This window comes from Pan paniscus, chromosome 3 (assembly GCF_029289425.2).
Source record: "Pan paniscus chromosome 3, NHGRI_mPanPan1-v2.0_pri, whole genome shotgun sequence".
NCBI classification, from domain to species: domain Eukaryota; kingdom Metazoa; phylum Chordata; class Mammalia; order Primates; family Hominidae; genus Pan; species Pan paniscus.
The window spans coordinates 120,022,943-120,046,718 of record NC_073252.2 but is presented as its reverse complement, the minus strand read 5'-3'; the positions used below and the strand labels follow the sequence as shown (position 1 = coordinate 120,046,718).

The window sequence follows — 23,776 nt, the reverse complement described above, 5'->3', positions numbered from 1 at the left end:
CGTTTCATCTTTGTGTCATAAAACAACACAATAGCACAGGTCAATATGATACTAGATGTGGAGTGCAAAGTTGGAATTTTCCTTAAGAAGCATTCAATCAACTTTACTTATTTTGCCCAAGTGAAGAATCAAAATGTATTTTGAGCTACTTGGAACATTCAATAAGCAAAGAGGAAGTAAAATTATTTCCTTCAAAGATTAGGTAACTACCATTGTTTTAACATTTAAAAAAATAAATTACTATAACTTATGTAGTATGCTAGACACAGATGAATTTGTAACTGCCTTGAAAGTTAACTGTATTATCAGTAATAATTATATAGTTTAAAATACATTTTATTCCACATGGTGATGATTGTAAGAAAGAAACTTTTGGCTCTTTTCCTGTTACCTTAGTCTAATTACCTTGCCTTAGCCTAAAGAAAGAGAAAAATATCTAACTCCTCTCCATCCTGTTTCCTATCATTCCTCATTTTAGGAGAAATGGTTAATTTGATTGAAGAGCACCATTTACTAGAAGGCAGGAATCACCCCGTTTACTTTCTGAGGAACACCAAGTCCACTAGCCTCTCCTTTCATTCCCAGCCTTGCATGAGGGCCATGTTGTGCCTCTTCCTCTTACATGGAAAACACATCTGGCAGAGCATCCATCCATGGGAAACACCTGCCATTCTCTCTGTTCAAGCTTCACTACCTATAACTACACAGGCAAGTTAGGCTTAAACTGTAGATTTCCCAGTCTTCAATTCACAGGGAGGGAGTAAAAAGTACTACACCAGCCTTAGGTCTAAGTGTCTTTTTCAAATCCAACACTTACTAGAGATTCTTGACTTGCCTGAACAATGGCTTGACTGGCCATTAATAATACTCATACATTGGTCCCTAATTTGACTAAAGATTCTTGTGTGTCCCCTATTGGCCAGCAACTTGGAGAAGAGAGATCCTAAAAGTTCTAAAACTCTAATCATGATGTTATCTGCTTTTCCAGAGGCAGAGATGGATTGTATTTATTTTGTGTGATTGTATATTCTCCCCTCAATCATCAATTAGTCCCTGTTTCATCAAACTGTATGTGAAATTTGGCTCTGGTGATTATTCTCTTGCTTAAAAACTCTTTATACCTTTAGCTTCCAAGACATCACTCTTTCCTAGTTCTCCTACCTCTTTCTTTCCCTTCCCATCACTTGGTGTATTCCTATCCAACCACCTACACCCCCTTTAATTTTGGCTTTCTTCAGGATTCCATCCCTGAGCAATTTCTTACCCAACATAGCATTCCTGGAAATCTCATCCATGTCTACAGCTTCTACTAACACATTTATGCTGGCAACTCCCAAATCATTGGTCTGAGCACACTCTTTGTCTATAGACTTGTATTTCTTTTTTTTTTCTTTTTCTTGAGACAGAGTTTTGCTCTTGTTGCCCAGGCTGGAGTGAAATGGTGCGATCTTGGTTCGCTGCAGCCTCTGCCTCCCAGGTTCAACCAGTTCTCCTGCCTCAGCCTCCCGAGTAGCTGGGATTACAGGTGACAGCCACCATGCCCAGCTAATTTTTTGTATTTTTAGTAGAGACAGAGTTTTGCCATGTTGGCCAGCTCTTGGCCTCAAATGATCCAATCGCCTCAGCCTCCCAAAGTGCTGGGATTACAGGCCTATAGACCTGTATTTCTAACCATTCTCACATGCATCTCAAACCCTGTGTATCAGTGGTCCACCAACAGAATAGAGAATTCCTTAAAACTAATGTAGTTTCAGTAACTTACCATTGTAGCATCATCAATGATGGAGTAATTTGCCTGGTGCAGATAGTGGTGTAGTATATTACATAGTAAACATGAAGGATTTTCTTGGAGAAAGCGAGCAACTTTTGTAAGCCTGTTGTATTTACTTCTTAGGGGAAAATGTACACTTTTATTCTAAAATCAAGAAACAACAATAGATTTAGAGTGATAGGTATGAAAGAGCCTACAAATAAAAGACATTAGGTAATTAAGAACTTGTAAATCTGATATTTTCCAATAATGATTAACAATAAGGGGTCATTTTCAATACTAAAGTTTGTATAATACCTTGTATTATTTAAAGACATACCTCTAATGCTTCTGTCATTATGCATCCCATAACAGCACAAATTCTCAAGGTTCCCTCAGTTTCCAATTTGTTTAAAGATGACTTGAGTTGGTCAATGGGAACAAGCCATGCACCAACAGCTGGCGTTGCAGTGCTTAAAAGGTTCAGCTGCCTTTTTAACATAAATAAAAAATTATAAAAACAAGTGTCAAAATTTGTATTCCAAACAATCTCCCATACCTACTGTACTTAGTGGTTGTTTTACTCAGGCAAAATTAATTTCTTTTCTTTTTGAGCACTGATAAATTATGAAAGCATAACTAAGAAATGTTAAAAAAAATGGACAATAGAAAAGAAAGAAAAAAAAGCCTGTCAGAGGTAAAAAGAGTAAACAAAAGTCTAAGGCAGAGGAACATATAAAAATAAAACTAAAGTACTATGAAAGAAATTGGGTCAAACAAGGTAAGACTAATGTCTACAGAACATATGAAGTAAGAATGATGAAAAAGTTGCAACCTTAATACTATATATACCAGAAAAGTAATTTTTAAAAATATGAAACAGAATTGTATACTATTTAAAATAAAGAAACAACAAGCGATAATACTATATTTTAAAAACTCTTTACCTAGAAAATGCATGTGTGTGAGATCTCACATTGGTGGGAGCTGCAAAACTAAACCAAATTTCTTTAATGGTCAACTTCATGCTACATGAATCTGGAGGAGGAGGCATCAGAGGTAGATCTTTTTTCAAATCATCAGATTCGACTCCTTCATCCTATATAAAATAGAATGCCAAAAACTTATTAACATACAGCCCCTTAAAACCACTAACACAGAGGCTAATGTTTTAAGTGCAAAACCTTTTCATCAAATCAAGTCTGGGAAAGTCTTTACTTCTCCTTCAGGTTTGAAGGATATTTTTGCCAGATATACTATTCTTTTAAAAGTGTTTTCCCTTCAGCACTTTAAATATGTCATGCCACTCTCTCCTGGCCTGTAAAGATTCCACTGAAAAGTCTGCTGCCAGTTTTATCAGAGCTCCATCGTATGTTATTTGTTTCTTTTCTCTTGCTGCTTTTGGGATCCTTTCTTTATGCTTGACCTTTGGGAGTTTAATGATTAAATATCCTGAGGTAGTCTTATTGGTTTAAATCTGCTTGGTATTCTCTACCTTCTTGTACTTGAATATTGATATCTTTCTCCAGGTTTGGGAAGTTCTCTGTTGTTACCCCTTTAAACAAACTTTCTACCCGTCTTTCTCTACCTTCTCTTTAAGGCCAGTAACTATTAGATTTGCCCTTTTGAGGCTATTTTCTAGATCTTGTAGGCATGCTTCGTTCTTTTTCATTCCTTTTTTCTTTTGTCTCCTCTATGTATTTTCAAACAGTCTGTCTTCAAGCTCATTAATTCTTTCTTCTGCTTGAACAATTTTGCTGTTAAGAGACTCTGATGCATTCTTCACTATGTCACTTGGATTTTTCAACTCTAGAATTTCTGCTGGATTCTTTTTAATTATTTGTCAAATTTATCTAATAAGATTCTGAATCCCTTCTCTGTGTTACCTTGAATTTCTCTGAGTTTCCTCAACATAGTTATTTTGAATTCTTTGTCTGAAAGGTCACACATCTGTTTCTCTGGGATTAGTCTCTGGTGCCTTATTTAATTCATTTGGTGAGGTCGTAGTTTGCTGGCTGTTTTTGATGTTTGTGGACGTTCATCAATGTCTGGGCATTGAAGAGTTAGGTGTTTATTGTAGTCTTCACACTCTGGGCTTGTTTGTACCCATCCTTCTTGGGAAGGCTTTTCAGGTATTCAAAGGGACTTGGGTGTTATAAGTTTTTGGTCAGCAAAGTCATATCTGCATTAGGGGGCACCCCAAGCCCTGTATCACTGTTCTTGCAACTTATAGAGGTACCACCTTGGTGGTCTTGGATAAGATCCAGAAGATTCTCTGGATTACCAGACAGAGGCTCTTATTATCTTCCCTTACTTTCTCCCAAGCAGAGTCTCTCTCTGTGTGTGCTGAGCTTCCTGGAGCTGGTGCAGTGACACAAGCACCCCTGTGGCTACCACCAGTGGAACTGTGTGGGGTTAGACCTGAAGCCAGCATAGCACTGGGTCTCACCCAGGGCCCCCTGTAACCACTACCTGGCTTCCGCCTACATTTGCTCACAGACCTAGAGCTGTACAATCAGCAGGTGGCGAAGCCAGCCAGGCTTGTGTCTTTCCCTTCAGGGTGGCGAGTTCGCCAGGCTCTGGGCAGGTCTAGAGATGCTATCCAGGAGCCAACAACTGGAGACAAAAACCTTATAAATCTACTTGGTGTTCTATTCTACCATGGCTGAGCTGGCACTCATATCACAAGACACAGACCTTCCCACTCTTCCCTCCCCTTTCCACAGGCAGAGAATCCTTACCCCATGGCCACCACCATCACAGGCCCATGGGGAGTACTGTCACACTACCACTGATGTTCACTTAAGGCCCAAGGGCTGTTCTGTCAGCTTGTGGTGAATGCTGCCAGGCCTGAAACTCACCCTTCAGGACAGTGGGCTCCCTGCTGACCCAGGGCAGGTCCAGAAATGCCATCCAGGAGCCATGTCCTGAAATCAGGAACCCCAAGAGCCTGCTTAGTGCTCTGCACATTGTGGCTGTGCTGGCATCTAAGGTGCAAGACAAAGTCCCCATTACTTCTCCCTCTGCTTTCTCAAGCAGAAACAATCTCTCACTACAGCCACCACAGCTAGGAATGTGCTAGGTCACACCTAAACCAGCACATCGCAGAGGGTCACCCAAGGCCCATGATATGCTACCTGGGTACTGCTGCTGGTTATTCAGGGCTCAAAGGCTCTTTAGTCAGCAGGTGATTGATCCTGCCAGGACTGGGTCCTTTCCTTCAATGCAGTGGGTTCCCTTCTGGCCTAGGGTGTGTCTAGAAATGTTGTCCAGGAGCTAGGGTCTGCAATGGAGGCTTCATAACTCTGTTAAATACTAAATGATGATGTCTAAAAGGCCACTAAACACAATCCTGGAGCTCAGGTGAAGAGCTGGTGCTAAAGGTGTGGCCAGTGGGAAAGAGAAATGTCATTAAATTACAGAACTGACCTAGGAAATGAAATTCATCAGGGAGTAGTAGACAAATAGCAAGAAGAAAGGAAGAGCCAAGAACAGAACCTGAGGAAACCACCACATTTAAGAAGAAGAAAAAATTCCATAAAGAAATGGACCAATAAAGTCAGAGAACCCAAAGAAAGTAATGTTAGCCAATTCAAGGGCTTTCAGCAAGGAGAGTAGGATCTGAGAGATCAAGAAAGATGCCTGAATTTCTGTCAAGTATTTTAGTAGGTGAAGGGGAAGGAAAGAACAGCTAGGCTTTTCTCAGCTCTTTTGTCCAGTGAGTAGCTATTGTATTTTTAAATTTCCTTAATTAAAGTGATAATCCATCCCCTAAACATTTCCAAAGACCCCAAAATAAAACTGTGATTAAACTCATTAAACTACATATTAAATAAAAACAAATGTTTTAAAAATAAATCCCTAGGAATCTGGGGGGTAAAGGTGTGTATACCCATGATTACTAGATACCCATACTAGACTTCCTAATTAAAAAGTGGTTTCTTTGGAACTTTTTCCTCTCCAATTGACCTAATTTTCAAAGTGATCAGAAATATATGTACATATGTTTAAGAACAACAGTTACTACATTCTTATTACATACTACATACTGAGCTAAGCCCTTCATATGTATTACCTGCTTCAGTCTTCACAACGCTGCAAGGTCAATAACATGACCATACTCCTATTACAGGTAAAGAGACTTAGGAAAAGGTTAGGAGCTTGCCCCAGGTCACCAGTTAGTGGCACGACATTTCTTCAACCCAAAATTTGGAATATTTTTGTTGTTGCTGTTACTGTACTCATCACCACCCATGTAATTCTACCATAATAAAAATAAAAAGTGAGTTGAATATAAGGTGCCATTCAGAACTCTTAACTGAAATAAGCAAACACTGACAAAAATATTTAGAACTGACATAAAATACTACCAATAACAAAATGACTTCTGCTAAAATCCTCCACACCCTATAGGTGGATTTCTCTTAAATTTTGTTAATTTATTAATTCAACAAATATTTATTAGGTATCTAATTTGAGCAAGGCATAATGCTAGGACTATGATGGATATAAATATATCTATGATATACTTTGGAAATTATATTCTAGTAGTATATTCACCAACACACTTTGACTAACATTTAAGCAGATATCATAAATCCAAAATAGGGAAAGACAGGCAAATACACTCCAGAAACTAATTTTGAATTGCATATGTAGTTTTCTTTGTTATTTTTCTAAAGCACCATTATTATTACTATTAGAAAGTCACTAACCTGTTCATCTGAAACAGAATTTCCATTTAAGTCTGAGGAAGGGCTTGTCCGGTCACATGGAAGATTATCATCAGAGACATCAGTATTATAGCCACTGCCGGTTGGAGAATCAGAAGAATTATTGGATGTCAGCACTCCACCCCTTTCTGTGTCACTAGCTTTACCCATAATTCCAAAACTGTTATATAAAACAGCACCAGACTGTCTTCCTCCTATAAAAATAAAAAAAGCATTTATTATAAATGGTGAATAAGTGTCTTAATGCTGTACTCTACAATATCTGTATAAAATTTCATAAAGACTATTTTTTCTCACCAAGTCTTTGCCCTAATCTATAAAAGTAATGTATCACTGAATTATCAGGTAAATAATTTTAGGCATATACAACTACTATTATTTATAGTAGTTACTATATTATATATTACTAAACCTAAAAAAAGTGTTATACACATTTCAACCTTCCTTTTTGAGATATTACTCAATAATATATAAAAAAGCAAATATAATTCTAAGTAGATATTTTTCACTGAATAAAGAATTTACAGTTTTTATATCCTATATGGCATAATTCTACTGACCAAAGATCCAGTTTTCAAAGACGCAAAGTTTCAAAAAATTGGGTGGCTTTGTATTTTATTTGGGAATTTATTCGGAAAAACATATTGTTGTTTTTCAAGCTCTACCTACTTTTGAAATCACATAATGGAGGAAAAGCTCCACTTAAGCAATTGGTATGAGGCACTCACCCCCGGTAAATAATCCCAGATACCACACTTTCTGCTTTATTATGTTGATTCAGGTTACTGAAAGCCATGATTGTTCAAAACATTTCTGCAATATAGGACATATTTGTCCCCACCTTAAGCAGAATTCAATAAAAAATGCTTGCCTTTTATGGTTAAATTTTCAAGTCCACATTCAAACATTATCCATCCCCATTTTTCTTGGCTGGGACCTATTCGAGTTACATCTGGAACAGCTTGCTGATCAGTTTCATCCACAAAAGTAAATTCATCCAACTCTTCAAGAGTAAATAAAACTTTGGACTTCTCAAAAGGAATAGCAGTGATTGCACAGGTCCCAATGTCTATTATCAAAAGAGAGCAAAATGACCATTTTTAAAGACATAAGCTTACATTAAAAAACACAAACATTTGGACATCTGGCACACTGGTTGTCTTTGAAAGATATCTTAGGGCTCTGTCGAAAAGATAGAAAAACAGGCAAATGAGCTAACTTTTAGAATAATGCTGCCTAAGAGGAAGAAAAGAAGATTTTATGATTAACAAGTTGCTCAAAGGTAGTATGAATTTGTTTCTGAATGATTACAGGATACTCTAAAAAATATAAAGTTAAAAATATCCTAAATAATTTATCTTCACAGTAGTTTTAAATACTTTCATCATCTCACAAAATAAAAAAAAAATTCAATTAATTACCAAGCCTTAGGAAAAACATTATTTTCTAGGCAAATTATAGCTTTTACTAAAAGACTGTTTTATACTGACATATTTTACATAACTACAATTCATCATAGACCTTGTCATGGTTCCACTGCTTACAGATACACTGTGGAAATTAACACCCCAAGTGCCTGAGAGAAGTTTTACTTTATCTTACTTTTTTCATTTCTCTCTCTGATTATTGCTAATGAATATAAAAAAACAAAAAGAATATTAAAAACACATGTAAATTTACCATTCAAGGATAACTTGTTTATATTTGAAGTACACTGCATTCTAGCCCTTTAGAGATCACTTTGCAAACCCAGCTTTGGCTCCCATTTTCATGCAACAGTAAATAATTTCCTCAGGTCATTAAAATTTTTTCAAAGATATCATTTTAATAGCTATATAATATTCTATTCTATGGAAATGTCATTCCTTGCATTTATAATTAAAAGGTCTTATTCAGAGAATAAACATTCACCTACATTTTCCTATCATTTTCTCATTATTTAATTTTTTTGTATTTGTCTTTAATCCCATACATATTCAGATGTATCAAAGTTCAAAAAATTATGAAAAAGTACACAATGAAAAGCCTCTAACACCACAACCAGACACCTAGTTCCCCTCCCTATAAGGGTAACAAATATTATGAGGTTATTAAGTATCCTTTGGCAGATAACTAATGTACATATAAGCAAAGACATCTACATTTTTACAGAAATGTCCACCTTGGAATTTCGTTGGGAGTTTTGTCTTCAATGAGAGTGTTTTCTGCATGATAATGCCTTTCAAAATTATATAAGGTTCTGCTTATGGTCTGTATAATACCCAGTGCAAATTGGTTACCCACGCAAACTACAGAGCTGATAAAAGTGTCTTCACTCAAGCCACCACATTTTTCACCAGTTTTAGGACTACAGATCTTAGGTAGTCATGAAAAGCCCCTTGAAAACCTCAGGTCAAATGCTTTCAGCCTCACACCTGGGATGAAAAAAATTAGCCTTGAGAAAGTCAAAACAGGTACACAGACCCAGAATACAGACAGGAATCATGGAAACTTCAGAACCTATAAAATACAGTAAGCAAATTCAGGGAATTCATTTGTTTACTCAGGATTGGTCACCAGTCCCACATAAAGATTTCAGCAGAGCAATCATCTCAAATACGATTAGCAAATCTAACTTTTTCTGAATTGAATCTCTGACATTCTGAAAACATTTAAGCATCTAAATGATAAAATGTGCTAAATAAGAATCAAAAATATTAAAATGATGTATAACAGCTCTACTTTCCTTTTACCTAACTAGGGACTTTAAGAGGAATGTGTGTCACCTTATTGCTGCTGTATTTTACAGACTCTCTGGTTTTGATTAACATTACAATTAATTCTTTCTAACACTGTTTTACAAACAGAATGACTTAAAAAATAAGAAAGACTATAAAGATCACGTCTTCTCTGTTCTATAATGAGCAAGTAAATAGCATGGAAAAAACACATGGGAAATAGAAACATGGGAAATAGAAGTTCCTAATTTGGGGCCATACCACTTAATTTTCTTACCAAAGTTCATTTTCTATTCTGTACAGAATGTGAGTGACAAGTAGCTAAATACCACGTGCTCAATATAGGGAGAAATACCTTTCTCTTTCTTATAGAATACCGAATTGTAGCAATAGTCAAAGGAAAAAAACATGTTCCCTTCTGCAAAATCATCTTACATTTATATATGCCAAGAAAAAACATATTTGTTGGAGAATCCTACCTGTTGTATCAAGACCCCTAAGTTGCCCATGAACTCGATGAATGTTTAACTTAGCTGCAATTTCTTTGCCTTTTTCTGCTCCAGCATTTGATCTGAGAGATCCAGATGACTGAGGCTGCATCTTTGTGGCATGAACATACCTATCAAAATTTGATGTTCTACCAGGTTCTGCATTGTTTGAAGTCTCTTCAACCACACCTCTTTATGAAAAAAAAGAGAGTAAAATGTTTAACATTTAAATAATACAGTTCAGAGAAAACATTTACCTAAAAGGTTTCCTTTAAAAAAAACAAAACAAAACACTCTACTATTATATACCAATAGTAGTAAAAAATTATTCAATGTTTACTAAAAGATACTATGAATAGAAACAGTAAAAATTTTTTAAAGACATATGTTACTAATCTATAAATTAAGATTTGAAATTCCAAAACCAGTTCTGAGTTTTAACATTACATTCTTAGAAATGTATTTTTAAAAGAAAAGATGATCAAGGCTTGCTTTTACATCCAGCAAGATAATCATGGCTCAGATTAATAAAGTCTTTCTTACCTGTTCATGCGAACCTGTGTAGCAATTCTGTCAAAACACAATGCCACTAGGGAAACATGAGTCACACTCCTACTAGGAGCCGTAGTTGGAGATTCTTCCACTGAGGCTTGTAACAAACATAAGTTTACCTAACACACACACAAAATTTCAGAACTGACAAGTGAAAAATTACCACTTAAACATAAAATATGCACAAAAATGAAAAACTACTGTTAAGAATGGCATATCTATGTATCTGACAGTGAAGACAAAGCTTATGAATGCAGATTCTCATAAAATAATCATAATTAAATTTTTACTGGATGGATGTGGAACATTCTACTATTACCTAATATTCTGCTTAAGTAAACTATTTATATTCCATTAGATCATAGAAATAAAACATTTTTTTTAATATTACACACTGTTCTACCATTATTCACGTTGGTAACTGAAAAGGACAAACACCATCAAAATGCTCTCCTCTTTCAGGAAAAAATTTTTAAATATTAAATTGTTACCTTTGGTATGCTAACATTAGTCTGAAGACCTTTAATTGTTACATTATCTTGCTTCATTGTAAGATTTGTCTGTGCTTGTCCTTGGTTAGTCGTTCCTATTGTAGACTGCTCAGTTTTTGTTCCTCTAATGTCTTGTTTGGAAGATAACTAAAAAGATCGTAAGTGAAATTATTTCACAAGCTTTTCATAACTTCCACATCATCCACAACAGCAACCACTTATTCACGCTGCCCCTCTATGCCCATCTATGTGCCAGCTGCGTTCTAGTTTTATATCCCACCTTAAAATCCAAACTTTTGATAAGCTAGGAAATAGACTGGTAGCATCATGGTTGAGAAAAGTAATACACATTAAATTGAAATCAGCCTATAGAGAAGCAGACAGAAAAAATGGTACAGTAATTACAGGCATTTTTTAAGATCACTAAACTCTACTGGCTTGAAAACAAACTTGGTTTCTGATAATTGGCCCCTTTTTGGCTAGGAATATTTTCAAATTTCTTTTTTTCACTCTTCTACTCTATCACATGAAATGCCAATATATATTAAATAAATAGTTAACTAAAATAATCAGTCTCACTTTCATCTCTCTTCTGGTCCCTACTCTACGTATAATCCAGATAAATTTGAAAATCAAATCGAGAAGCTCTAGAAGAGCACTGGGATATGACTGCTAAGCAACTGGCTTCGTGGCTGGAACCACAATGTAAGTAGAATATCATACAATGAGAGTAGTGACTTGATTCACTGAAGTGAACGAGGAAAATCTCAAAAGTAATATTAAGATACAAGTCATCTAATCATAGAGGAAAATCAAAACATAAACAGCTGTCTTAGAAAAGCAAGGTGTCAGTCCTAAAGAATATTCATTCACTTAGGGCCAAAGCACTTTAGAAAAGGCTTGGAACTAAGCTGCTTCTGAAATAAAAGAAACAAAGAAAGCTATTAATATATTTTTTAAATAAATATTTTTACTACTATTCAATCTATAGTACAGTTATATGTCCTATCTTTTATGGAGCCAATGACATATAAATGCTTTTAGAACATGTCCAAATATTCTGATTTAACTTGTAAAGAAAATTTTTCAAGTTTGAATATTCTGTAACCATGATAAATATTCAATGTGCTATGCCCATTGAATTAAAAAGTTCTTACATTTTCTGAGAAGGTAGTCTTGCTATTTTGGACAGCTTCCCTGAGGACTTTAGCATGAAGATCATCTACAATTGCAGCTGGATGTCGGGTACTAGCACAATGAACCATTGCTTCAATATATCTGAGGGGGAAAAAACAGTAAATGAAATATTTAAATGTCACTAATTCTACAACTTAGTTTATGTAAACTTATCATGAAACGTAGCACCATCTGAATATGTACAACAATTGCTCAACATTGAAATGAGAATGTCTAAGCCACATATTTAGAAATTATACATGGGAAACATTTCTGAGGTTATCCCCACCATCACCACCCTCACCCCAAGATGAAGTGTTCCACACTGGGCAATGATCTTTTCTTTAACAAACTTCTGAAGAAGATTTCCTGTGTTCTTCATTTATATGACATATCATAAAGAATCTTAATAGTATAAGTTATCGAAGAAAATTATGTGCTTTTGCAGGAAAAGGAAGATTTTCATGAAAGCTCGTTTCCACCGAACCCCTTTTCTCTTCCCAGCCACTTCTACACCACTTCCATTATGTTCCATTCTCATTTTTATTCGTTAGTTTTATATAATAATATGTAATATTATATTATTGTAATATTATTATATTATTGCAATATAATAATTAATTTGAATATACAGTCAGCTCTCCATATCTGTGGGTTCCAAATCCACACATATAACCAAGCGCAGACTGAAAATACAGTATTCAGAATACAGTATTTGTGGGATGCAGAACCCACCAATACAGAAGGTTGACTTTTTTGATCCGCGCATTCCACAGGACCAACTTGCAAGACTTGAGCATCTGTGGATTTTGGTATCCACAGGTGTTCTGGAACCAATACCCAACAGATATGGAGGGACAACTCTAATTATTTAGGCTGAGAAAGTAGCAAATGATAACTGAAACACAGACCTCTTTAAGCATATTTTCATTTTTATTCAATCAAAATAGCTATCAATAATCTTCTATATGAACATATATCACATATAACTATCAACAATCTTCTACACGAACATATCACATATACTTATCATATCACAGAGTAATCATTGTATAAAGCAACAGTTGTATTTCTAGACAAAATCAATACCTGTCTAAAGCTTCAGCCACCAGGGGAGTCAAAACAATATCAACAGTTCCTTTTACTTCAACTATGGCTGTTGTCCTGGTCTGGGACACTGGTTGATCCAGGGTCCACTCTTCTGTTAATGTTTCATCATCTGTGTTATCAGTGAGTTTTTTTTCCAATGGAGTATATGGCGTACTATACAATTTAACAAGCAAATCGTATATTAAAAAGACCATGAATTAGAAGTTGGAGCTTCCTTAAGACGAGTGAACACATGCATTCATTACAACTAAAAATTTTATGGAATTGGACTTGACTTTTTTTTTTTCTTTGAGATAGAGTCTCACTCTGTCACCTAGGCTGGAGTGCAGTGGTGCGATCTCAGCTCACTGCAACCTCCTCCTCCCAAGTAGCTGGGATTACAGGCATGCGCCACTATGCCTAATTTTTTTGTATTTTTTGTACTAAAAAGTAGAGATGGGGTTTTGCCATGTTGGCCAGGCTGGTCTCGAATTCCTGACCTCGAGTGATCTGCCAGCCATGGCCTCCCAAAGTGCTGGGATTACAGGTGTGAACCACCATGCCTGGCCTGGACTTGACATTTTATGTCCCAAAGACCTTCCAAAGACAGGCCAAAAAGAAGTACTAAAATGCTAATTGATCAAAGATGGCTAATACATTGAATGAGAAAATTTTAATATATTTACCTGATGTACCTTTGCCAAATTATGAAAAACATGATACTGAAGTCTTATTAGTCAGCAATTTTGATATGCCAAGTTACAGCATTTTTAATAGAAATGCTACTGACTACTTATAAATGTAGCCAAAGCCATGGCAGACAAAAGAGCTGAATTATTTTGGTAATTTATCCTTAATATAAAGTTCATACTCAAATAAAGAATGATTATTATTCAGAATAAACTCTACCCATCTCATAATCAGGGAAGACACTTTAAAAGCATGATATTTTTACTTACTTTGAAGTTGATCCTGAAAGTTGCATGCCTCTGTCTAGCAAAGAATTAGCTGTGAGCCCCTGCTTGATAACCTAGAATATAAAATACTATAGTCTAGATTTTTAATATATTTCCCTAATTTTATGATATCAACTGATATATGTAAATACCTGAATTACCTAATATGATTTTGATATATTTGATATAAACATTTAACAGGCAAATTGAGCAAATCACATAATATATTCAATTGGCAGTTTCACTTTGTTGATTCAAATAAATGGCAAAGCAGGGTTGTGAGGGTAAAAGACTACAACTGAAACTTAAAAGCAAGTGTTTCAAATGTCTTTCCTCCAGAGTTTCTTTTTAAATTGAGTGTTTTCTCAAGCTAATTTTAGACTTCTCCTAGCAAAACCAACCTTTAAGTGGGAAAGAGAGCCACAGAAACATTAAACTATAGGAAAAACTAGTCTTGTATTTTATATCCATAAATGATAACAAGGAAAATAAATAAATGAACCTGACTAATCAAATTGAACCTTTACAAATGCTTGTCAGTTATTTAGACTTAATGGCAAAAAATAACTTTCTTACCTCCCAGGTTACTTTTTTTCCCCCCAACTACCCAAGCCTCTGGTAACCACCATTCTACTCTCTACATCTGTGAGAGCTTGCTTAGATTCCACATGAATGAAATCATGAGGTATTTGTCTTTTAGTGCCTTACTTATTTCACTTAACATAGTGCCCTCCAGATTCATTCACATTGTCACAAATGACACGATTTCCTACTTTTTTTATGGCAGAAGAATATTTCACTGTGTGTATATACTACATTTTCTTTATCTGTCTATTCATTGATGGACATTTAGGTTGATCCCATATATTAGCTATTGTGAATACTCCTGTAATTAACATGGGAGTACAGACATCTCTTTAATAAACTGAATTAATTGCCTTTGGATATTACCCAGTAGTGGGATTGCTGGATCATATGGAATTCTATTTTTAATTTTTTGAGGAATCTCCATACTGTTTTTCATAATGGCTATACTAATTTACATTTCCACCAACAGTGCACAAGTGTTCCCTTTTCTCTACATCCTCACCAATACATGTCATTTTTTTGTCTTTCTGACAATGGCCTATGTTCTGTTTTTGAAGCTGTCTAAAAATACTAATTCCTTGACCTGTCTTCTCTAGAGATTTAACTGCCTAATCAAACTAGAAAGATTTATTTAAAATACTGAAATAATTCTATCCTCTCAGGTACTATTCTGCACAAGGGCCATTCAGTTTTACACTGGAAAATTCATATACCAACATATTTCCACATGGACTAAAAAGGACATTTTGAAATCTTAGCATGGGCAATTGGTTTTGGGCAAGATAAGAAAACAGTACAACCTTAAAAACAAAATTTTGCAACTTTCACTAACGTTTCTTCTTCCTTCAATACATATTATTCAAATGCCTACATAATCTATGAGAATATTCAACTCCATGTATCATGTCCCATCATTACTAATACAGTTTAAGTCCAAGCCCTGGTCGTTTCTTGCACAGACTACTGAGACAGTCTCCTAAGTGATCACCCCAATTCCTCTCTTGCTTAATGACAATTCAATTCTACGTAGTATTCAAAGTACATGAGATCCTATCATATTTCCTTAAAACTCTGAAGAGTTAATAAATTAAACTAAAATGAAATTCAAACTCCTGATGCCATGGTCTATAAGCTCTAAATGACCTAGCCTTTGCTTAGGTCTCCAGCCTCATTACAAGCAAGTCTCCTCACTCACTATTTCTCGGGCATGCTGACCTCTTTCCCTCTTCAGGGCTTTAGGAAGGCAGTTGCCTCTGCCTGAAATGCAGTGCCCCTAGGTCCTCCTATCTTCAATTCTTCATCATCCTTCAAATTTCAGTCTAAATATTATCTCCTCAGATGGACCTTTCATCTCAATACAATCTAGGTGTCCCCACCCCTTGTTATTCTCTATCCCGGCATCCCTTGGTTATCATCATAGACTCTTCTCACTTTGTAATTATATACTGATCTATTAATTGTCATTTTCCACCTCTAAACGATAAGCTCCATATCCATTTCCCTCACCACTCTACATCAAGTGCCTTGTTCACAATACTGTATAATAAATATCTGAATTAAGAATAACTAAATAAGCATTTAGACACTTCAAATAAGTATAGTATTTCATATTGGCTATGACCACTAAATTTATTTTGAGGTATTTTTAGCTTACCTAAAACATTCTGTAATGCAGTTTCAGAATACATTACGGAAATGCCCAATAACCATATTCATACTGAATTATAAGAACTCAAATGTCAAGTAAGTGGACATTGAAGCCTTTGCATGGAAGGAGTTATGAATTAATAAAAAGAACATCATTAAAAACAACTTCAAAATTTTATTTTTAAGACACGGAAAATATGAATTCAGAGAGAGTTGATCCTAATCTTAGAGTATAATGCAGACACAGAATATGTGTTGATTAGATTAATGCAGTGACAACTCATAAACCATTTCTCAATTTAATTTACTTAAATTTCTAATATTCATCAATAACTCTGTGACCTATCATACATAAAGCTATGGCTTCAGAAAGTCTCTCTCTCAGAAAGGTAGCTAAAAAGAATGAGAGTAATTATGAAAATAACTTCTTAAAAATCTGTTTTTCTAAATCAAGATATCAATGGAAACTAATGATTTGGTTTATACCTTAAAAGTTGGAACAGAAAGCTGTTCAAATGATGATGAACTTTCTTCACTGGTTGGTGTATCCAGATCAAGGGGACGATGCAATGAGGATTTAGAGGTTCTTTTGTTGGTTGGGTGCTTAACTGACCAATTAATTACCTGGAACTGAGTAAGGTAAGTCTGATAACAATTCATCACGGGTTGTTGCGGAGTAATCTGTTCACTCTCCACTGTTTTCTCACCTTCTACAATATATAGATGCTCTATAACATCATCTTCTCCACCTAACGCAGAAACAAATGAAGCCTGAGAAGGATGAGTTTTGAATGGCAGAGTTCTGGAATCCTGAATGCTTTCTCCATGTCCAGTAAGTGGCCCTTCTACACTGTGATATATGGAACCCCTACTGTAGTCAATCTGCTGGGTTTGCTTTTTCTTCTTTTTTCTACCCGGATAAGTTCCAGGGCCTTCATCACTGCTAATGGGCTCAAATTCCTCAGCAGCAGAAAAGTAGGCTTCACTATCAGCCATTGACATGCTGGAATCCATCGATCGATACTGATGAAATGAATTAGAGTCTGCTGATGGTGTATATGGGAATGAACCAAAACTTCTCCTCTGCTTTGGTGAGTCTAGTACATTCTCATCACTTCGAGAGACATCACTACTAAACTGGACTCCAACTGTTACAGGCTGCTTGTCCCCATAGAAAGCAGCAGTAAGACTCTTAGTACTTCCAAGACGGGTGGAACAGACAGAGGCTTGTCGTTTCAAGGGAGATCTAAGAGGAGATTGACCTACTGACTTATCCTGAGTATTAGGAGACACAGGGCTGTTTCCTGAAATTTCTGTAGGGATACTAAAACAGAAAGCAAAGCTATTACCATTTTCTATACAACATAAAATTTAAGCATAAAAAGAAATATCATAAAAATCCTTTTAGTAATTTTAATCATGTACTTCACAAGTAAAAGAAAATCTACAATTTTATAATAAAATACCCAAAGTAGCAAAACAGTACAATATGTGTTCACATCCCCCATTAGTTCCAAAAAATTTTGAGGTAGCTTAAAACACAATAAAAACTTAAAGAAACCCCAGAATGTAATCTTCTATCCATAATCCATGGACACTAATGCACTTATAAAGGTTTTTTTTCTTTCACATCCTTTAAAAACTTGTCCAACAAAATACACCAGGTGCCTCTGATTAAAGGAGACTGGAGGAAGAAGTTATACATAACCCCAGTATTTCTGACTTCAGCAACTGATGTAGTAGTGCCATTTACTAAGGCAGAACAAGTTAAAACTGGTAAGAATAAGGCCATTTTTAATATGTTGAGTTTGAAGTCTCCATGAAACATCCAAGCAGATATATCAAGAAGGTAGCTAGGCCTTAGGAACAAAGGTTTTGGCTGGAGTTTTACATTTAAAAGATGTTAGCTAGAGAACATAATTGAAACCAAACAGTTATTGAGACTCCCTAGGGAAATAATATAGAGTAAGTGGAGAAAAAGGAGAGAATGTTCAACAAAGGGCAGGCTATAAAAGGAAGAGAAAAAAGAAAGGAGGAAGAAATGGAGGACAGGACAATGGAGACTGAGAAGGAATAGCCAAGGAGGTGGGACGAAATTTTGAAATGTGCTATCAAACCAAGAGGAAACTGTGATTCAAGAAGGGAGTGGCCAACTATTAAGGTGGCAAGAGGAGGAACAAAAAGTATCCATTAGACTAGAAGGATAATATCTGAATGTTAACAGTGATTCACTCTGAGTGGTGGGATGACAAGAAACTTCTACTTTCATTACACTTTCCTGTACTTTCCTCATATCTTGAATGAATATATGTATGTATGACTTTTATAATCAGATAGACAACAGCAAACTGACATTTCAAAATATGTTCAGATATACAGGAAACAATTTTCTAAAGTGGGGGAGTGGAGAGAGAAGAAGTTTTTCTTGCCAGAATTTTAAACAATTATAATCCTATTTATGATCAGGCTTCTAAATCTAAGTGAATACTGACCTTGCTTGGCAATCATCTCTTTTTGTCCCATGCAAGAACTCTTTTTGAACCAAATGGTCATCAGCAACAGATGAAGGACTTTCCTTTTCACCAGCCAACAAAGGCTGTGCAGCACTAGAACTACTGTTCTCTTCTGAGGAAGAGGATGAACTATGAGATCGTAATGGTACTTGAAGACTAAGGTGCTGAGTTTTTCTCTCTACTTCTATTCCCACTGATTTGTTTTCCCATTCTTTCCTCTTCATGCCATTCACATTACCTAAACAAACAAAAGGTGGGTTAAGTGAACACACAAATCTCAACAGCAGTTTATAAAAAACATGGCAATCTAATCCATTTTTAAGTATAATTTTTTTTTTTTTTTTTGAGATGGAGTCTCGCTCTGTCACCAGGCTGGAGTACAGTGGCACGATCTTGGCTCACTGCAACCTCTGCCTCCTGGGTTCAAGAGATTCTCCTGCCTCAGCCTGCCAAGTAGCTGGGACTACAGGCACGCACCACCACACCCAGCTAATTTTTGTATTTTTAGTAGAGAAAGGGTTTCCCCATGTTGGCCAGGATGGTCTTGATCTCTTGACTTCGTGATCCGCCCTCCTCAGCCTCCCAAAGTGCTGGGATTACAGGCGTGTAAAAAGCACAAGTGACTAATTCCATATAGCAATTTGTTAAACGTTTTAGAAATATATCTACATAAGTATAGATCCCAGGCCCATAAACAGTGAATTTTTTTCTTCTTTTTAAATCTTTTATTGGAAAATTTTCAAACTTACAGAAAACTTTCAAGAATAGTACAAAGAACCCCATATATCTTCTACTCGGATTTACTTATTTAAAGCATTTTCCCCTTTTGCTCTAAAAGTTCAATGTTGACAGGGACTGTATCATTTTTCATTCACTGATGTACCTCCAGTGCCTAGAACAATGCCTCATACACAGAAGGCACTCAATACATGATTTTATGAATGAATAAATAACGACTTTAGGATCAGAGTGAAGCACCACTGTTTCACAGTTTCATAAAGAGCTCTGTGATGTGTTATATAAATTGAGGGGCTGGGGGAAATAAAAAGAGAATTCTATAGCTGCCTAGATCCAAAAAAAAAACTCTTGCTCAACTTCCCCTCTCCTCCTACCATCCCTGTTTTAGCCAAAAAAAGTAAATCCGCTAATGGAAAAAAACATCTCTGTGAACAGAATGCAGTTCTAGTGGCATTCAAGGGGTAAGAGTCATAAACCTAAAATATAATATTAGTTACTTCTACTACCACAAATGTAAAATAGAGCAATGAAAGTCAAAAGAAAAAATGGTCTTGATTTGCTTCTAAGTGATACAGGAACATAGTGCTCACTGACCTTCCAAATAGATCCTTAATTCTACCCATATGCCCTCCTTGATTTTATCCTGACACTGCATCTGTACTCCATTCCTGGAAGACTCAACAATCAGAAACTCAGGTACGTATGTAGGGGTTATTTCCAAGCTTCCCTCTGCACAAGAAACTTATGGCAATTTGGCAATTAAAACTCACTACTAAGAGAATCACCAAGAGATACAGACACTTCCTATTATACATTATAAGAATTTTACTTTCTTCAATGTTAGAAAGAGAATTTACTACTTTCCTCATTTCACATCAGTATAAATTCCCTGCAAATATTCTTTCTTGAGTTTGTGATGGTTAATCTTTGAAAATCAAGCAATCTTTATAATTAGCACCAGTTGTAGAACATTAGAGAGAACAACAAAGTGGCTTCAATGGCCCTGATTCTATTTTCTTCTCAGCCATACTTGGCTATATCACTTCATGCAACTCAGTCTCAGTGACAGGCCTCAGTTTCCTCACTAAAAAACAAGGATAATATCCACTTTACATGGTAGCTTAGGGATTAAATGAGAAAATGCCAGTGTAAACCTTTAAAAATGAACATTATTCAAATGTAAAAAAGTTATATAAGAAGACAGCTAAATTATTACAATCTATCTTATCACTTAAATGCCAAGAAGTTTTGGTGTTTGCTGATTTTATAAGATAATCTGCTCTCATTCTAGCAAACCTGCCAAAATACAATGACCTTAAAATAACTTGTGCACACTTACTACTACTCAGTAAAAAAATCATTTAGGAATTTAGTATATGTAGTCCAGCTGTTTCCTCTAAGAGCTCCTATACATGGGAATGCAATCTGATCAACTCTTAAAGGTAAAATTACCCCTTTCCTATCTTTTTGTGTGTACTGATAAAAGGCAGAGGTAAATTAATATTTTTAAATTAATTAAGGGGAAATGGCTAAATATTCGTGAAGTATCAAGACTTCTCTACAATTAATATCTTCACAGCACGGCAACTTAAACAGTAAATATTGCACTGAATCATAGGAACACAGAACTAAAAAAATCCAGAGGAAAAATCTGTTTCTGAAGTCTCTGGAGAAAAGACTCTAGGTAAATCTAAATATAATACACTTAAAGCCACTCTTCACTGCTCATAGCAAACTGGTGTATTTGCAGAGTTACGCTAAAGATTCTTTTTTTTTTTTTTCTTTTTTGAGACAGAGTCTTGCTCTGTCGCCCAAGCTGGAGTGCAGTGGCGCCATCTCCTCTCCCTGCAAGCTCCGCGTCCCGCGTTCACACCATTCTCCTGCCTCAGCCTCCCGAGTAGCTGGGACTACAGGCGCCCGCCACCACGCCCGGCTAATTTTTTGTATTTTTAGCAGAGACGGGGTTTCACCACGTTAGCCAGGATGGTCTCGATCTCCTGACCTCGTGATCCGCCTGCCTTGGCCTCCCAAAGTGCTGGGATTACAGGTGTGAGCCACCACGCCAGGCCAGAGTTATGCTAAAGATTCTAAGACTGGAGTTCTTTTCTTGACATGTTTAATTTTACTATAAGGAAACTATTCTGCAAATATAATTGGTAACATGGGGGCCAACAGTATAAATATTACTATCCAAAAGTTATCCTATAAAAGCAAGCTGGTGAAACAATTGTTACCTTGAAGCACAGCTATTCCTAAGTATTTATCTGGATGCTGTGCTACAGGAAAATAACAGTATGTAAGGAAATATTTAGAAAAAACTCTGTGAGGAAAGCCACCCACGTCAACAACAGAAGATCTGAATAGCAGACCTACTTCTAACTCCGAAAAAATCACTAGTTTTATCTGGCTTTATTTAAGTCATGAGCAAAACAAAGGTGGATTATACTAAACCCTACTCATAACATCACACAAAGTAAATTGAGTTGAACAGAGTTAACACTGAATTTCTCTCAAAATGGCATAGTGATGAAGAAAGTAAACAATTAGCACAAGTGACGAAACATTTTATTACCATCTATAATTTTGGGAATTTCTTTAGTAATTATCCATTCTCCAGGCTGTAGCAGAGACTGTCCATAATACATATCAGACTCTGCACTTGTGCTTGAAAATGCAGAGCTACTGGAAGGTGTCAACTCTTCAAGTTTGAAGAAATCTAGGCCAGTTACTGTGCCACCAAAGAATCTGCAGCCACCGAGACAACCACATTTGTTTCTACACCTCTTATTCTTCAGGATATCATCTGGCCATAAAAACCACAACCTAAACAGACCCCAAAAGAAAACAAAAAACAACAACATAAAAAAAAATCATTAAGAAATGAAAAACTTTTTGATAATTAAATGTTAATTGTAAATATTTTTAAATGACAAAGTAAACACAAACACAAAGGTTTATTCCCACTGTGTTTTTTTTAAATCATTTGCCTTTCTAAAAAATATAGTCTTACCAGAGCAAGTGAGACAGAAATAAGCAGAATCAATAATAATAGAGATACGGCATACATTAAAAAGCCCAAAGCATTAAAAAAAAAAGCAAATACAAAAATCAGACATTTAAGTCCAGTTTTACAACGTAGTAAACATTCTCAAAAACACTAAAATTTTAAGACATTAATCCAAAAAAACCATTAGTATAGATTATGCTTGATAGCTCATTACCTTTAGCATCTCAGGGCCTATTTCACATTGCAAATTTAAAACACTGAAAAATTACAAATATGGAGCAACTAAGAAATTATTTCTCAATAAAATTAAAATAATGAACCACTCCATATTTTAGAGAAAAATAATATCGAGGTCTACTCCTTTGTAATAAGGACTACAAATAAAGTATTAAAAATGTATGTAAACTTCAGGTTCTGTATAAGTGACTCATAGATCTGTCAGTATTTATTAACTCCCCTCTTTTCTTAAACAATATTATATAATAGAAATCTGTGAGATATACCTTTATTCCTTTTTTTTTACTTTAATAAAATCCCCTCATATTTACAATTTTTCTAAGCATTTTTACATGTATTATCACCTTGGATTCTCAAGACCCTCACAGGGAAACAGAATAGGTGTTATCACCTTCATTTTACATTCATTAATTTATATTTCTTGAACATATCTATTAAGTGCCTAGTGTCATGCTAAGCAAACTGATATAGTCCTTATCCATATGAAGTTTACAATACAGAGGCAAAGACAAACAATAAACAAGAAAATAATAACTAATCATAAATTGTATTAAGTGCTATGAGGTAAACAGGGTGTTGTGACAAAGAAAATAGGGAGAATCTTTTAAAAAGTAACATAGAGACATTAAAGATAAGGTGAAACAACTTAGAAGTGGAACATCTATCTAGAGAAGACAGAAGGAAAAATGTATGAGCAGGCCTTAAGATGAGGGAGAGCTTGAGATTGCATTGGTCGGATGTTATCCATTTCAAATCACTTCTGTATTTTAAAGTATTAAGTCAAGCAGCAAAGATATCTTAAAACACCATCAAAATAAAAGAACTTATATACATAATAGACATTTTTTTACTTCATTTCCACAGCAAAAGCTTGGTAGAATGCATGGCTTTGAGTCCTCTAGACCTGAGTTCAAATTCTAGCTATGCCACTTACTAACTCTACAACTTCAGACAAGTTAACATCTCTGAGCCTCAGTTTCTTCATCTGCAAAATGATGGTATGATATATCTAATTAAAGATCATTGTGGGCATAAAATAGCATAACACGTGTAAAGCACCTGAGATGCAAAATGTGGACTACACAAGTTACACA

The 23,776-nt window shown here is 35.5% G+C and overlaps 1 protein-coding gene across 8 annotated transcripts in view; it reads right to left on the bottom strand.

The window, feature by feature from the left end:
• The window catches only part of BLTP1 (bridge-like lipid transfer protein family member 1), a 212,504-nt gene that overhangs the window by 108,017 nt on the left and 80,711 nt on the right, over positions 1-23,776 (bottom strand). For all 8 annotated transcript variants that reach the window (XM_008969477.4, XM_024928495.4, XM_003816409.5 and 5 more), the window contains exons 27-40: positions 22,011-22,261; positions 18,680-18,938; positions 16,674-17,511; positions 13,956-14,026; positions 12,997-13,170; positions 11,889-12,009; positions 10,732-10,878; positions 10,232-10,359; positions 9,680-9,879; positions 7,355-7,552; positions 6,466-6,677; positions 2,698-2,849; positions 2,091-2,241; positions 1,763-1,915 (exon numbers count right to left, since the gene is read on the bottom strand). In XM_008969477.4, coding sequence (XP_008967725.3) covers positions 1,763-1,915; positions 2,091-2,241; positions 2,698-2,849; positions 6,466-6,677; positions 7,355-7,552; positions 9,680-9,879; positions 10,232-10,359; positions 10,732-10,878; positions 11,889-12,009; positions 12,997-13,170; positions 13,956-14,026; positions 16,674-17,511; positions 18,680-18,938; positions 22,011-22,261 — 3,055 coding nt within the window. The remainder of the gene's footprint in view (positions 1-1,762; positions 1,916-2,090; positions 2,242-2,697; positions 2,850-6,465; positions 6,678-7,354; positions 7,553-9,679; positions 9,880-10,231; positions 10,360-10,731; positions 10,879-11,888; positions 12,010-12,996; positions 13,171-13,955; positions 14,027-16,673; positions 17,512-18,679; positions 18,939-22,010; positions 22,262-23,776) is intronic.